Source organism: Crocodylus porosus, unplaced genomic scaffold, assembly GCF_001723895.1.
Source record: "Crocodylus porosus isolate Cpor-Errol unplaced genomic scaffold, CroPor_comp1, whole genome shotgun sequence".
NCBI classification, from domain to species: domain Eukaryota; kingdom Metazoa; phylum Chordata; order Crocodylia; family Crocodylidae; genus Crocodylus; species Crocodylus porosus.
Window position 1 is genome coordinate 24,242,081 of NW_017728916.1, and position 14,138 is coordinate 24,256,218.

The 14,138-nt window shown below is 39.5% G+C and overlaps 1 protein-coding gene across 1 annotated transcript; it reads right to left on the minus strand.

Annotated features, from left to right (window-relative positions):
* Positions 1–840: 840 nt before the first annotated feature.
* On the minus strand, positions 841–11,591 carry LOC109310853 (uncharacterized protein CXorf21 homolog). The gene is made up of 4 exons (XM_019536184.1): positions 11,529–11,591; positions 9,102–9,183; positions 5,663–5,761; positions 841–3,228 (listed from the first exon to the last, which is right to left on the minus strand). Exons 1-4 carry the CDS (start codon positions 11,589–11,591, stop codon positions 2,255–2,257), a joined length of 1,218 nt encoding a protein of 405 aa, XP_019391729.1. The 3' UTR covers positions 841–2,254.
* Positions 11,592–14,138: the final 2,547 nt, after the last annotated feature.

Consider the following 14,138-nt stretch of genomic DNA (forward strand, 5'->3'; position numbering starts at 1 on the left):
TACACAGAGAAGCACTTACAACATAATCATAATCTGTATTGCTTGGCATCAGTGAGTCCTGATAAAGTCATTTAACTACCTGTGAAAAATACATTTTGGAAGACTGCCTTTGTGCACAAATGTAAGTAAAAGGCAATTAGCCTCAGAGAGGGCACCATTTGGCTTCCAAGGGAGGTGGTGTTCTCTCCTACCTTGGGGTCTTTAAGAGGAGACTGGACAAGCACCTGGCTGGGGTCATATGACCCTAGCGCTCTTTCCTGCCCAGGGCCGAGGGGCAGACTTTATGATCTATTGAGGTCCATTGTAACCCTAACTACTATGAAACGATGATACGTTTGGGCAGAAGAGTTAAAGTCATGATTGCATACGTAGTTGCAGGTGGTTAAAATGATCTCAAGGGTCTTAAGGTGAGTGAGAGCATAAGTTTGCCTACTAAAAGAAAAACTCTGAGTTCATTCATCACCCAATAATGGCAGCATAGTGATTAACCTGAACTTAAAACATGTCCTGAGGAGAAATGACCAGCAGGGAATGGATAAGGCTGAAGGCCAAGTGAATGAATTTCCTGAATGAAATCTACATTGAAAAATTAGAGTACTAAGGAACTAAGCTAGTAGTATTTTTGCTGTTTAGTAACATTGCAGTACATTCTTAGATTGGTGAAGTCATAATAACTGAATAATTCAGAAAAATAAGCATAAAAAGGAGTCCATTTTAAACATGATACATATAGTAATTCTATAACTTCTGAAAATCTGAGTGGATTTTATAGTGTAATATATGTGAAATGATATATGCGTAAATGAGTTTCAAAATCAACAGAAAAAGGTTGTGTTTAAAGTACAGAAAATATTTTAATAATTTTGTACAAAGCTGATCTATTACACAAGTTGTTAGAAACCAATAAAACCTCTATTCCTATGTAACATATTGTACATGTATAAAATATGCATGTGCAACAAGAGTACCACATACACACATATATAAACCCTTCTATAGAATGTTCTCATTAGCTTTCCTTACTATGAAGTCTACATTTCACATGATACACATATAAGAGGCTACACAAAATAAATCAGTGTTGAACATTCCCACCTGCTAACAGCATTTTTATATGAAAGATGCATCTTCTCAGAAACAATACTCAGGTATGTAAAAGTTTATTCTACACTTGGACGGACGTTCAGGGTCATGAGTTCCTAAGTACAGCTCAATCATGCAAGAGTCTAAATCATGCAAATTATTTGGTCCTGGATTAGTTTCTCAGGGCATGACTAAAATATTCAAGAATATTTTACTAATATTTTTTGTACATGGCAAACTTTGCTTGTTTAAGTAGCCCCAAAATACAGTAATAAAGTGTCATGTAGATATTGGCAGAGCTGGAATCTCAGAAGCTGGGCATGGGCCACTTAAAAAAAATTGGCTAAACAAATATTTTAAGGTGTTCTGTTCAACAATACAATGAAGTCAGTGATTCAATCCTGAAATAAGCAATGAAGTAGCACCATAGACAAGATATGATTTAAATCAGGGCTGCTCAACTGGTGGCCCACAAGTCACATGCAGTACCCCAGCTCCTGCTCCTTGGCTCCACTCCTAGCTTTTCTCTATACCCCGAGTCCCTGGGCTCCCCCTCCCTCCTCAAGCTTCTTCTGCCTGCCCCCTATCCCTGCCCCTGGTCCTACCCTGTCCCTTGGGCTGGGGCAGGGTAACCTAGTTTGCAGGGCTGAGGGAGTCTGTAACCATAGGGCTCATGGAAACTTCCATGCTGGTGCAGTGTAGAGAGAGTCACCCACCACCCGGGGCTAGGGCGGACAGTGTATTGCATTGCATCCATGTAGCACAGAGCAAGGAGGGCTGTATGGTACATCTGCACAGCATGGGGGGATGGAGGGCTGCACAGCATGGGGGGATGTGCGTGGTTTGTCTGCACAGTGCATCCACATTGGGAAGGGGTGGAGGAAGTTTGTAGGTTTTGGGGCTTGCATGGCCTGTCAGCAGACTGTGTGGTGTGGCACAGGGTGAGATAGAATGATGCAGTGTGTGACCCACATGGTATTTCCCAAGGTTGTATCTAGTCTGCATAGTCCTGCAACCGTCAGCCACTCAGAAGTTGAAGAGTCCTGGTTTAGACTGCAAAAGCAATTATCTTTTAACAAGTCTGTAGTGTCTAATTTCTGTAAATGTCACCAATTTATCTTGAAAGTGAAGAAACTGTGGCTGAAGATTACTTTGTAACCAAACAGTTAATTCATGATGTTAACTTCATCTGGAAGCTCTTTTTCTTGCATACAGGGTTTGAGATCTGTAAATTTGGAGTACTAAACTCAGAACTGTTTCCAGTGGCAGCATTGTGACAGCTAAACAAAGCTAGAGAATGTAAGAGCATTTCTTTGGCTTTTGATGTTTCTATATTATGTTCCTGGGACAACTGAAAACTTAGCTGATTTAAGTTATTCATTATCAAACTAGAAGTCTGGAGGTTTGTTACAGAGCCACACCTAGTCAGGTTTTCTTCAAAAACCTGTTTATAGAGCTCTTCCATCTTTCTATCCATGTAACTGTTGAGCACAGAATTTGAAAGAGGTTGTTTGTGGAGTGTCATACTCTTTTCTGTACCTTCATCCCCATTCAAGAACTTTGCAGCAGGTTTTTCAAGAGGCTCCTTTGGAGGTGAATGACCTAAGAGAATATCTACTGACACTAAAACAGGGCCATCAGGGAGTATATCACATGTGTCATCCATAACACAACCTGAATCAACCATATAGTCCCCTACATGGTCTCCTGCAATATGTAGGTCAGGGTAGTTTTGATAAATGCTATGGCATGACCAGGATCTATACAAATCCAACTGTTTTTCATTATTGTGTTCCCTTTCTGGTATATGTAAACCTGTAAATATGGTTCCATTAACATGTGCATTATTATGTTCTTTTACAGGTAGCTTTTCCGTTGATTCACATGGAAGAACTTTACTGTGTTCCTTCTTGCTATCTTTTGCAATGATCTTATCCTGCTTCTTAGATTTTGTAGCAAGGTCTTCCGTTGCCAGTCTATCCACAAGATGATCTTTCCAGGTTTCCTTCTTCTCTTTTTTGTTGATGTCACATCTGTGGGGTTTGTTTTGTTTCTTTTCTCTGTATATAATTCCTGTTAGGATGCCTTCTGCCAACATTATGGCTGATGCTAGAGACCAACTAACTAGCACAGTACAGTATATTTCTGCAAAAACAAACATGACATGTAAGGTAATGTAAAATAAAGGAAATTATAAAAGTAAAATTGTAAAAGTAAAATATATGTTTCAAGGAGACTGGAATATTGTTTGTATATAAATAGCACTTCGATTGCTTTTTCACAAATCTATTTTTATTCCAAGGTAAATTAAAGCTATTTTGGCAACAAAAAGTCATTCTAAAGACAAAATAACCCCCAAAACTAAAAATTGGATCCTTACTTTTCCATATCAGCTTAGTCCTGGATATCACTTGTGAATGATGGCTAATTGTGATAATTCGTACACATGAATTCTGATACTTTAAGGACTAATTTATAATCATAGAATTATTTTCATTGGACTGGACCAAATTCTCAGCCAGCACAAATCAAGATAATTTCTTTGAAAGACATCAGTTCATACCAGTTGATAATCTGGCTCAGGGATGTCCAACTGGTGGCACATGAGGGGTTAACATGCTCCTGTCTCCCACATGGCTGCCATTGCCTTTTTTCACTCTGGCCATTGCCTTTTTCACTCACTCACACAGCAGCCAGGGTCTCAAGGCTCCCCCTCCCACCGTAAATACAGCACTACTCAATTCATCTCCCAAAAGAAGCAACCTTTCAACTATCAGCCAACACTATACAGCATGTACTGTACTGAACTGAACTTTTGTATTACTAAGGCTCCATAGTTTCACTGCATAAGCTATAGTTTATTCACTAGAACAGTGGAAGCCAATATTTTAGCAAGTGTACCACAAACTGGCCCTGCACCATCCAAGCGCCACTTCAATCCCTCCACCCTGTCCGATCTGCTGCTCTGCTTTCTGGTGCCAGCCCTGTGCTCCCTCCCTGCTTTCTGCTTCCTTCCCTGTGTTCCTTGCCCCACTTGCTGCTTTAATATCTGCTTCTTGCCTTATCTGCTACCATGCTGCCTATCTCCTTCCTGATCTGCTGTATGCCACACAGAGGGCTTCCCCATACCATTTATAGCACTCATGCTGCAGGTTGGCCACCTCTGCACTAATACATCATGAAATGTTGTCTCGAATAATGAAAAACTAGATGTTGTGTCTCAAAATCATGTATATATTAGCCACAACATGTTGTGATTCTTTGATATTGCCTTTTATTTGTATTAAGTCTTGATGTAGCTGTTGTCAAAATCAACAGCTAAATTCCAGAAGGTTTCAGGGAAGGATCAAACGTTTTGGGCTCAATCCGTTTTCCACTGAAATCAAACCAAGTTTTTCCACGAACCTCAGTGTGAGTTTATCTGACCTAAAAAGGCTGAGGGTTTTCCCATTAGACTCTAGTGGGAAAGAGGAATACAAGAAGGCTCCTTTTTATTTCAATATCTTTGCAATGTAGTCTCTGTGTATGGAATCTATTCTCTTTGCACAGCTCTGGGGCACACATTCCCTCACAGAAAGGAGGGAGAGGCAAGGAGTGAGGCAAACACATCGAAGAAGGTATAACAAACCCTTGGAAGTATACTGCCCAGCAGAGATGACCTTTCTCATGTGCAAGAGAGTCCAGATTAGAGTTCTATTTAAATGGCGGACACCTACTGTCTGATTTTGTTTTCCCTGATGCCAGATTAAATAGGGTTAATTCCACTTATGTCAGTGGATAGCTGTTACATGCAAAGTGAATGCTATATACAGCAGATGTCATACTGGAACTAAGTCTTAAAATAAATTCTACTATGATTTCACAAAAGGAAATCAAATTCTTATTTGCACAGGAATAGACTGGAAAAGTCTTTCTGCATCATTATGTCTAGTCCCCTGCTACATACTGTGGTGTAGACAACCCCATCCTATCCCATTCAAAATCTTATCAAGCTTCATCTTTTAAGTTACTAGGTTTCATATCCCCATTACTCCAGTTGGAGCATTGTTTCACAATTTTAGTCCTCTGATGGTTAAAAACATGTTTCTAATTTCAAGATGAAACCTCCCCAAGGCCAATTTTATCCTGTTCTGTGCTAAAATAGTCTTTTAAAGTAGCTCCTCTCCCTTTCTGGTGTCTCATATGGCATTAAAATCACTGTGTGTGAGGCTGGAAACTAAAGCAAGGATGATAATACACTATACAAAGTTAAAGGGTAGCATTTTCCAAACTGACTATATTACTTACAAGACCAAATGCCATTTTCAAAAGATGTGTAGGTTCTAACGAAGCTAAGTCTCAGCGATGCTCCATGGAATTTACACTACCACTTGCCTAATCTGGTTTTGAAAATTGGATACAAGATCCCAAGTCATTTACACACAGAGAAATGTATACCTCTTTCATAAATGTTCATAATGTTGGAGCAAGCTCTCAAAAATATAACCTTAACAAATATCTCCCATAAAGAAAGAAGACCTTTAAGTAAAGTAACATAAGTAGACTATGTATTCTAGAGCAAAACACAAACCAGTCTTACCTTTTTGAAAGAGATGTATAACTGCATAGCCTAAAATTCCATTACTGAGACTGCAGTAAATGCAGAATAAATTCTTGCTTGCTCTTTCCTCACTCTGCCCTGTGTGAGCAATAACAGAATCACATGTGATTTTAGTTCTTCTTTTTGTGTACCTTTGAAAACAGAAGTGGTCCAAGTGGGAAGCTATCTGGTTCCCCAATATAGAATGATGACAAATTCAAATATGGATGTTAAAAATACATCTAACACGTTGCTGATGACTGTGGTACAATGTTCATGATTACTATGACTGCTTTAATTCTACAAAATTAGCTAAAACTAAACAAGTTTACTAAATGATTGCAGAATCAAGTATATTTATGTTGGCCAACCTTGGCCATGCTGCTTAATAATGAAACTCAGTATAATATATTTTATAATGCAAAGACTCAATCAAGCATTCTGCTACTTATTTTCCACCCACAAAAATCTGTCGTTATTAAGTTAGATGTCAGACTAATTTACAGCAGCACATGACAATGTTAAGGGTCTTATGCATTGTTTCCTTTAGATGGGAGAAAATGATACTGGAGTCTAGCTTTTCATGGATGAGATCCTGTTTATTGACAAAGAATGAATAGTAAGTCCTATTTCTTTGATATTGGGGCTCAAACAGCAGGCGACTGTCCCTGTACTCACAGTTATCAGTTCCATTCCACGCAGCAGTTTGACAAAAGCTATATTTTATCTAATTATTTTAGTAAAATAAGTGGACTTGGTATTTTGGAACAAAATATAATCTGAGAAAAATCAACGAAACCAGACTTACTAGGCTCTGCTATCCTGCTGTTTTCTTCCTGCCACGTTACCAGAGATTCTGTGCCTGTCTTGTGCTTCCCTGACTTCTTCTCTGTCTCTTTCTCTTACACATAGGTACTCATTAAGAACCCTAACCCTGCATTTGTATGTATGAGAAACATATTCATATTAAAAACAGACCCAGAGAAAACATCTTGGGACATATGACCCAAGTACTGCCCATGCTTGGGTGAAGTCTAGATCATAGGCAATGTTTTTCTTTATGTTCCAACTATCCTTGAACAAAAAAGCATATAAAGGCTTTAAGCATTAGGTGGGAAAGAAGGTGGACCTTCTCCTCAACAGCTTTAACAAGGGATGCAGCCACGCACTTCCAGGCAAAACCAGGTGTGAAAATGCACTGGTCTGTAGGTGCCAAGGATGCATATAAATAGAATGTCAATGTACAAAATGTAATGCTTAGTCCAGAACAACCTTAACATTTCCATTAGATTTTGACTAGGCAGTGTTCATTCTGACTATTCAGCAGAAGGCTGTCTCAGCTGCTGGCAGCTAGTTGCTGGTAGCAAGTTCCTAAAGTTTTGAGTCGTAATCTGGGCAATCTGACTCCTTCAGATGTGAAAAAAATCAAGCAATACATGACAAAAGTCTATCCAGACCACGAAGGTTAAGCCACCTGAGGCTAAGGTGATCTTTATAAAAAAATCTATTACAAGCTTACTAATTACAAGTAATCTTTTCTAGATTTCTTTTCTTGCAAAAAGATAATCCTATGTGTCTGCAATATCAAGATTATTTATCTTTGTAAGAAAAAAATCTTGAAAAGACTTCATTTCACTTTTGGTTTTCTCTATCCTGTAAGTTGGGAGAGAAGCTGTATTTATAGACCTCTTGGGTTAACTGTGGTCAGTTCTGCTGAGGCAGAATTTTATATTGGCGTTTAAATATGCCAACCACTTCTGCACCTGCAAATAGTAGCAAAAAAAATTATAACATTTAGACATCCATCTACACAATCTGTGCTATGATCAGATGCTTACCTGTCTATATGCTGCCACTTCTGTGAGCAAACTTGAAGAAGTTTGAAGATTATTTAAACATTTGTCTCAGACATGTAGGGAAACTTTTCAATGAACTAATGCTAATTTATATCAGTTAAGGATCAGGTTCCAAATGATATATAATCTCCTACCATATAATGAAAAATATGATATATCAACTTTTCCCCTTCATTATTGCTTGTCTCACTCAAAAGTGGACCTACCATTCCTTTTTGCCTATTATTTTCTACCTTCGGTCAACACCTTTTTGGTTTTGTCTTGTTTTGTAAATGATAAATTCTTTTTAAGAAAACTAACAAGACTTCTATGATGATAATTCCTAATGTAGGCACATGGGATTGTAATGAAAAGTAGGAGACCTAAACCATTTTCAGAGTTTCCCCAGACTTGCTGATCACATTGATATACTGCTTCAGGGACTGTTTTTCAAAGATGCTGAGTTCCTGTGCCTCCCATTCACTTAATTTCAAAATGAAGTTGTTCAGCTCTCTTGAAAATCATTCCTTGCAACTTATCTTTGTTCATATGTACAGGATAGAAAGATGTTAGACAGGTCAAAAGAACAATCAAATAATAATAGAATGTGCACTGAGTCAGAAAGTGAGAACATTTAAAATACATTAAGTATAACATATTATTAAAAAAGTTAATATTAAAAACTTCCATTTTTTTTCACTGCTGACTTCCTTAGAATATAAAGCTGCATTAAACCCTCATTATTAAATTTGTGCCCTATCTCCTGAGCAATAAAACTAAGAGCACAGTTAAGTCTGTATATTTGTCTGAAACTTTAACTCATCTGCTGTCACTACAGAACTTATATATATTACATATGTTTTCTCGATGTCCCATAATGACTTTTTATAAACTGATCTCTTAAAATATGGGTTCTTCTAAAGATATAAAGACCAGATTTTTGAAGTTATGTAGAGCCTAAACAGGTTCAATGATTTTAAAAACATTGCTAAACATGTTTCTACATTGTTAGGTACCTAGATACCTTTGGAAATATGGCCCTTTGATCCTTCCAATCTATTTATAAACACTTTAGGGAAAAATCTGAGATTATGCTAGGTGTTTATACAGTTGTTAGCACTGTGATTTAAGCCTGGGCTCCTGAATGATACTTTAATACAACTAAGTTAATTTCTCATGTAGAACTGATTTCTGACACTCCTACTGCATGAGTAACTGGTACCCTTACTCCATAAGTAATTCCACTAGGGCTTCTTGCTGAGTACAGTGTTAATTGAATGTAATCAAACATAGTAGATTTTGGTCTACTGTCAAAACTCCTGGTGATTTCAATGGGATATTAGCTTCTGAGAAACCTGTAGGACCTGTAGGACTGTGCTGTAATGTTATACATAGACAAGGCAGTGTTGTTTTCTACCACTTTATATTGTCTAGGCATGTAATTTTTTCAGTAGGTCGAAAGAACAGTATAAACAATAGAGGTTTGTTTGTAATTGCTTGTTATGCTATTTCAGGAGAAAAGATTGTAATTTGCTGCATGAAACTGAACATCCAAACAGTAAACTAATCATTTCACATTTCTTTTCACTTAGAAATGAACATACCATTCTGGGAAAGAGGGGCTCCTTTTCCTAGTAACTGGGTTATTGGACATATAAAGCTAATCCACAGATTCAGCCAAGTCACCTGTCATTGAACGGAAATGCATGTTAGATGTTTGAAAATATAAGAACAACAATTTATTTGCTATAGCCAGGTTAGCAAACTCTCTAAAACTGAAGCTTAATGAATTCATGAATAGGTTGATGCCTATACTCACAATTCTAAAAAATCAGCTCCTCAGATCATTTTTCAATTGATACAGGAAAATGTAGTATTGGGGGGAAATGGTATACTAGAAAAGATCTATGCTGCATTACATTTAAAATGTTGTTTTTCAAAGTTACATATATGATTTTTTAAGTTGTTGAAACAAGTTCATATGGTAAAATTTGTTCATCAGGTAAATGCAAACAAAGTTAATAACGAGACTATTATTCCTACCAAACACAGTATAGAACAATGTATACAGTGTATAACACGTGAACCGCAGAAGACAAATGTAGTTTTGGTTTTCAAACCAGTCAGTCAGTGACTGACAGGTCATGTGAATTGCTAAGTGGGAGGGCAATCTGTTAAAACATAAAAATCATTCAAGTACTGATTCTTCCTAGTCAAGTAAACACACACATAGCAAGAGGAGTTTTCTGTTAATTTCTGTATAACGTTGCCTTCTTTTTGATGAAATGGTCAGAATCTGAATCTCTTACAAGCACTGATTAAAACCCTTTAATAGATAGCAATTAAACAAGAAGATTCAACTGATGTACGCAAAATGGACAATTGAAATATAAAGATGACATATCATAGAGAATAACTACTAACAATTATTACAACACATCCTCTAACAGGCTGTAAACTGTAAAGTACTGTTAATGAGATGACTTAACTATGAACAAAGGTCTGATCTAAATTTGATACCGTCCCCCTATTTAAGCAGTCTAATCTCTTATTAGACACTAGCCTTTATGTCACCTGATTGTATGCCCTCTTTGGAGTGGCTATGTCTTTTGTGTATATGATAAAAGTAATTAGCACACTTGGACCTACTATAAAATAATAAAAACTACCATGTAAGTAGCATATTTATGTGGAAACACTGATTCAGATGAAATCATAAATACCTAACAAGAGCCTTACAAAAAAAATGCATTCCATTTTCCCTTTGAGCAAAGTGAAGTAGGTTATTAGACTGTGCTAAGTGAATATTGAACACAAATATGATAAAGCATTCAAATACTAAAATTAAGGTAACTGAGGCTCCAAAAATCACCACATTCAAGTTATATGGTGCTATATGTAAAGAGGGATTTGCAGACACCTAAAATGGGACTGAGGAAGAATTTAGATGCCAAAGTGCAAAATTGTAATCCTGAAAACCATTGCTCAATTGCCACCTAACCTCAGACTTTACAGCACTTCAACTTCTGAACCTGAAGGTCAATCTCGAAACTTCTTAGCAGTTCAATACTTGCATCTACAGCCACGTTCCCTCCTGCTAGCTGGAGCTCTCTCGCTTGCTCTCTTTCTCTGTTCCAAAAAACATTCAATTCTTTTCTGCACAGTGGAACAACTTCACAAAGAGGGGCAAAAAGTGCCTCTGTTCCCTGGGACTGCCTGTAGCCTGGTGCTAAGGGCACTCTCCATGTTGATGAAAATGGTCCTCTGTGGCCAAGGAGGAAACTAATACCAGATTTGCCACATCTTGGGTACATTAACCACCAAGGGAGTGGGGCATGACCTCTTCCTAGTCTCCCTACCTTATGTTTTAAACAGAGAAAAAGAATGATCCTCGCTGCCTTTGTGAAAGGAAGGTTGTAGGCACTTACCTTCAGAAGGGAGGATTAGGCTGTGGATCCTAGACAGGCAGAAGGACAATCCAGCAGCCTCAGTAAAACACCTAAATTCCCAAAAGAGACTGAATTTAAGGCACACCTGATTCCTAAATACATCCCATAGCTTATTCTAGATGGCTTCTGACTAAGCCTTAGGGCCGTGTTGCAAGTAACACACTGGTGACACGGAGGGGGTGCATGCGGGTGCACATGCACCCCCTGAGATTGGCCATGCACCCCGTGGAAGGGCCAGCTGCAAAACCAGAAGTGCACTTCCGGTTTCACTGCTGGTTTGGCAATTGGCCACTGCAGGACCCATGCCCCCCCAAGACTTGGGAGGCACTAGCTGCCCATGAAGTGACACTTACCATGTGCTAAATACACTTAAAATGTTAACAACTGTGCATTGAAGCAGTAAAATATGTGCTAAGTGAGCTTTTATCATATCAGTATTACAAGTTTTTGCATGAGGAATATCCCTAGATTGCAGTAAGTAACATGTGTTCAGCTCTTATTGAACTGCTCCATAAAGATAATATGAGCAATTTGCAGTCCTCACCCAGGAGCTGACATCAGCCAGGGACCCCACTGTTGTACCAAGTCTTCAGGTGGGATGAGGAAAGCCACAAATGTCAAGAGGAAGGATCCTAGATCTTTCATTTGCCAGAGCGCTTTCTCAGAGCGCTAGAAGTTCTGAAGCACCTGCCTCCCCGCATACGTTCATTCTTTACTCTGAGAACAAGATGTTTAAAAGGCAGGTGCTAGTGCATTCAATTTTGCAGTGCTAGATCCCTTTCTGGATTTTGCCCATACTGACAGAAACCTATTTCATAGGTCCTTAACCTGGAAAAGTTGTTTGCATGAAAATAGACTGTAACTGAGCAGAGCTAAGGTCAGGATACCTCAAATCAAGCAGGCAGAGCAGAATTCAAGTACTCTTGTATTTGCCCATTACTACTTGCTGCTAGATTTGAGGAAGAAGCAGATATAAGTTTTGTTTATGTGACTCTGCTTTGTCTGTAACCCAATAAACAACATGATCCTTTAGTGAGTGTTTGATCTGTTCCTTTCCAATTTCTAAGTTCTCCAGAAGGCCTGTCTGGCATCTGGCTGCAGGCCAGTTTGATGACACCGCTCTGTGCTCCTGGAACCTGAAGCACAATCCCTTCAAGGGCTGCTGTTTCGACTATACACCTCTGTATCCCTCCCCATTACCTTATGAAGTTTTGCTTTAAAAGCATAGCATTTTTTACTACCACAAGAATAGTAATAATATGAAATAAAAGCAGTTTAATACAAATAAACCCCTCTCTGTTTGGGTGCAGTATAAGCACATGACTACAGGATACCCCTGTTTTTTTTTAATGATTTTCAATAATTTTGTGATACAGAATCATGTTTCATGTGCGCCACCTTCTGGCTATGATGCTTCAATCTCTACAACCATTCATTACAGTTTAGGATCTGGTTGCAGCGTGTATTTGTTCCAATTATTTCTACATTTTAGCAAATCAGAAATGTATAGAAAAAAATAATTTGGATTTAAACTTTTTGCATTTGAAGAGTACTCTGCCATTTGGTATCCCAGAATGTTTTTATAACTGTTGGCAACTCAAACTTCCTGATGCTCCTGCAAGATTCACTCAGGGAATTGATGGGCAGGATCCCTTGGGAGGCCAGGCTAAGGAGAGCTGGCTGTACTTGAAAGAAACCTTACTGAGGGTGCAGGAAGAAAAAAATCCTGCTGCGCAAAGTATGGCAGACTTGGCTTAGCAGGGAAATTTTCAGTGAGCTAAAACACAAAAGGAAGCTTACAAGAAGTGGAAACTTGGAAAAATGACTAGGGGGGAGAATAAGGGCATTGCTTGGGCATGCAGGGATCAATCAGGAAGGCCAAAGCGCAGTTGGAGTTGCAATTAGCAAGGGACGTGAAGAGTAACAAGAAAGGTTTCTACAAGTATGTCAGTGACAAGAGGAAGATCAGGAAAAGTGTGAATGGGGGAGGCAACCTAGTGACAGGTGATGAGGAAAAGGCTGAAGTACTCAATGACTTTTTCACCTCAGTCTTCACAGGCAAGGTCAGCTCCCAGACTACGGCATCTGGCAGCACAGTTTGGGGAGGAGCTGAGGAGCTGACAGTGGCAAAAGAACAGGTTAGAGATTCAATAAGGAAAAGTGCAAGGTCCTGCACTTAGGATGGGACAATCCCATGCACCGGTACAGGCTGGGGACAAACTGGCTAAGCAGCAGCTCTGCAGGAAAGGACCTGAGGGTTACAATGGACAATACGCTGAATATGAGCCAACAGCGTGTATTTGTTGTCAAGGTTAATAGCATATTGGGCTGCATCTGTAGGAGCATTGTCAGTAGATCAAGGGAAGTGATTCTTCCCCTCTGTTTGGCAATGGTGAGGCCACATCTGGATTACTGTGTCCAGCCCCCACTACAGAAAGGATGTAGATAAATTTGAGAGAAGCCAGTGGAGGGCAACAAAAAGTGTTAGGGGGCTGGGGGACAGGACATCTGAGGGGAGGCTGAGGGAGCTAGGTTTATTTAGTTTGGAGAAAAGATGACTGAGGGGGGATTTAATAACAGCCTTCAACTACCAAAACAGTGGTTTCAAAGAGAATGGAGCTAGACCAGGGTTGGGCAAAATATGGCCTGTGGGCCGGATATAGCCCACCTACTGATTAGATCTGGCACGCAGGGAGATGCCCTCCAGTTGATTCAATCCAGCCTACAGCTGCCCCCACGATGCTCTGCACAAGGCCGAGCCCAGCCCGGGGCAGCCCATGCCATGCTCCAGTTTGCACCCACAGGCCTGACTAGCACACACAGCTTCCAGTTGGATTGCTCCCATTGCAACCATGACCCTACCCCATGATCCTGGCCTTGGTCACCTGTCTCAGTCCCAAACACCATTCCCCACCTACCCACAGCCCCATCCCACATAGGTGACTTGTTCTGGTGACTTGTTGCAGAGGGAGGGGAGGGGTGCTGTTCCAGCCCATGACAACTCATCCAAAATCCCCTGATACTTGTGGATCCCTCAGCTAGACTCTTCTCAGCATTGGCAGATGGCAGAACAAGGAGCAATGGTCTCAAGTTGCAGCAAGGGAAGTTTAGGTGAAATATTAGGATGAACTTTCTTACTAGGAGGGTAGTAAACACTGGAACAGGCTACCCAGAGAGGTTGTGGACTCTCCA

What these genes read in the sequence shown, in the direction of transcription:
- LOC109310853 (XM_019536184.1), bottom strand. Translation starts at nt 11,591, where the DNA reads ATGAAAGATCTAGGATCCTTCCTCTTGACATTTGTGGCTTTCCTCATC. An exon ending in TCATCCCACCTGAAGACTTG is followed by an intron (nt 9,184 to 11,528) that starts GTACAACAGTGG and finishes GTTCAATGACAG; the next exon opens with GTGACTTGGCTGAATCTGTG. An exon ending in TATACATCTCTTTCAAAAAG is followed by an intron (nt 3,229 to 5,662) that starts GTAAGACTGGTT and finishes TTGTTTTTGCAG; the next exon opens with AAATATACTGTACTGTGCTA.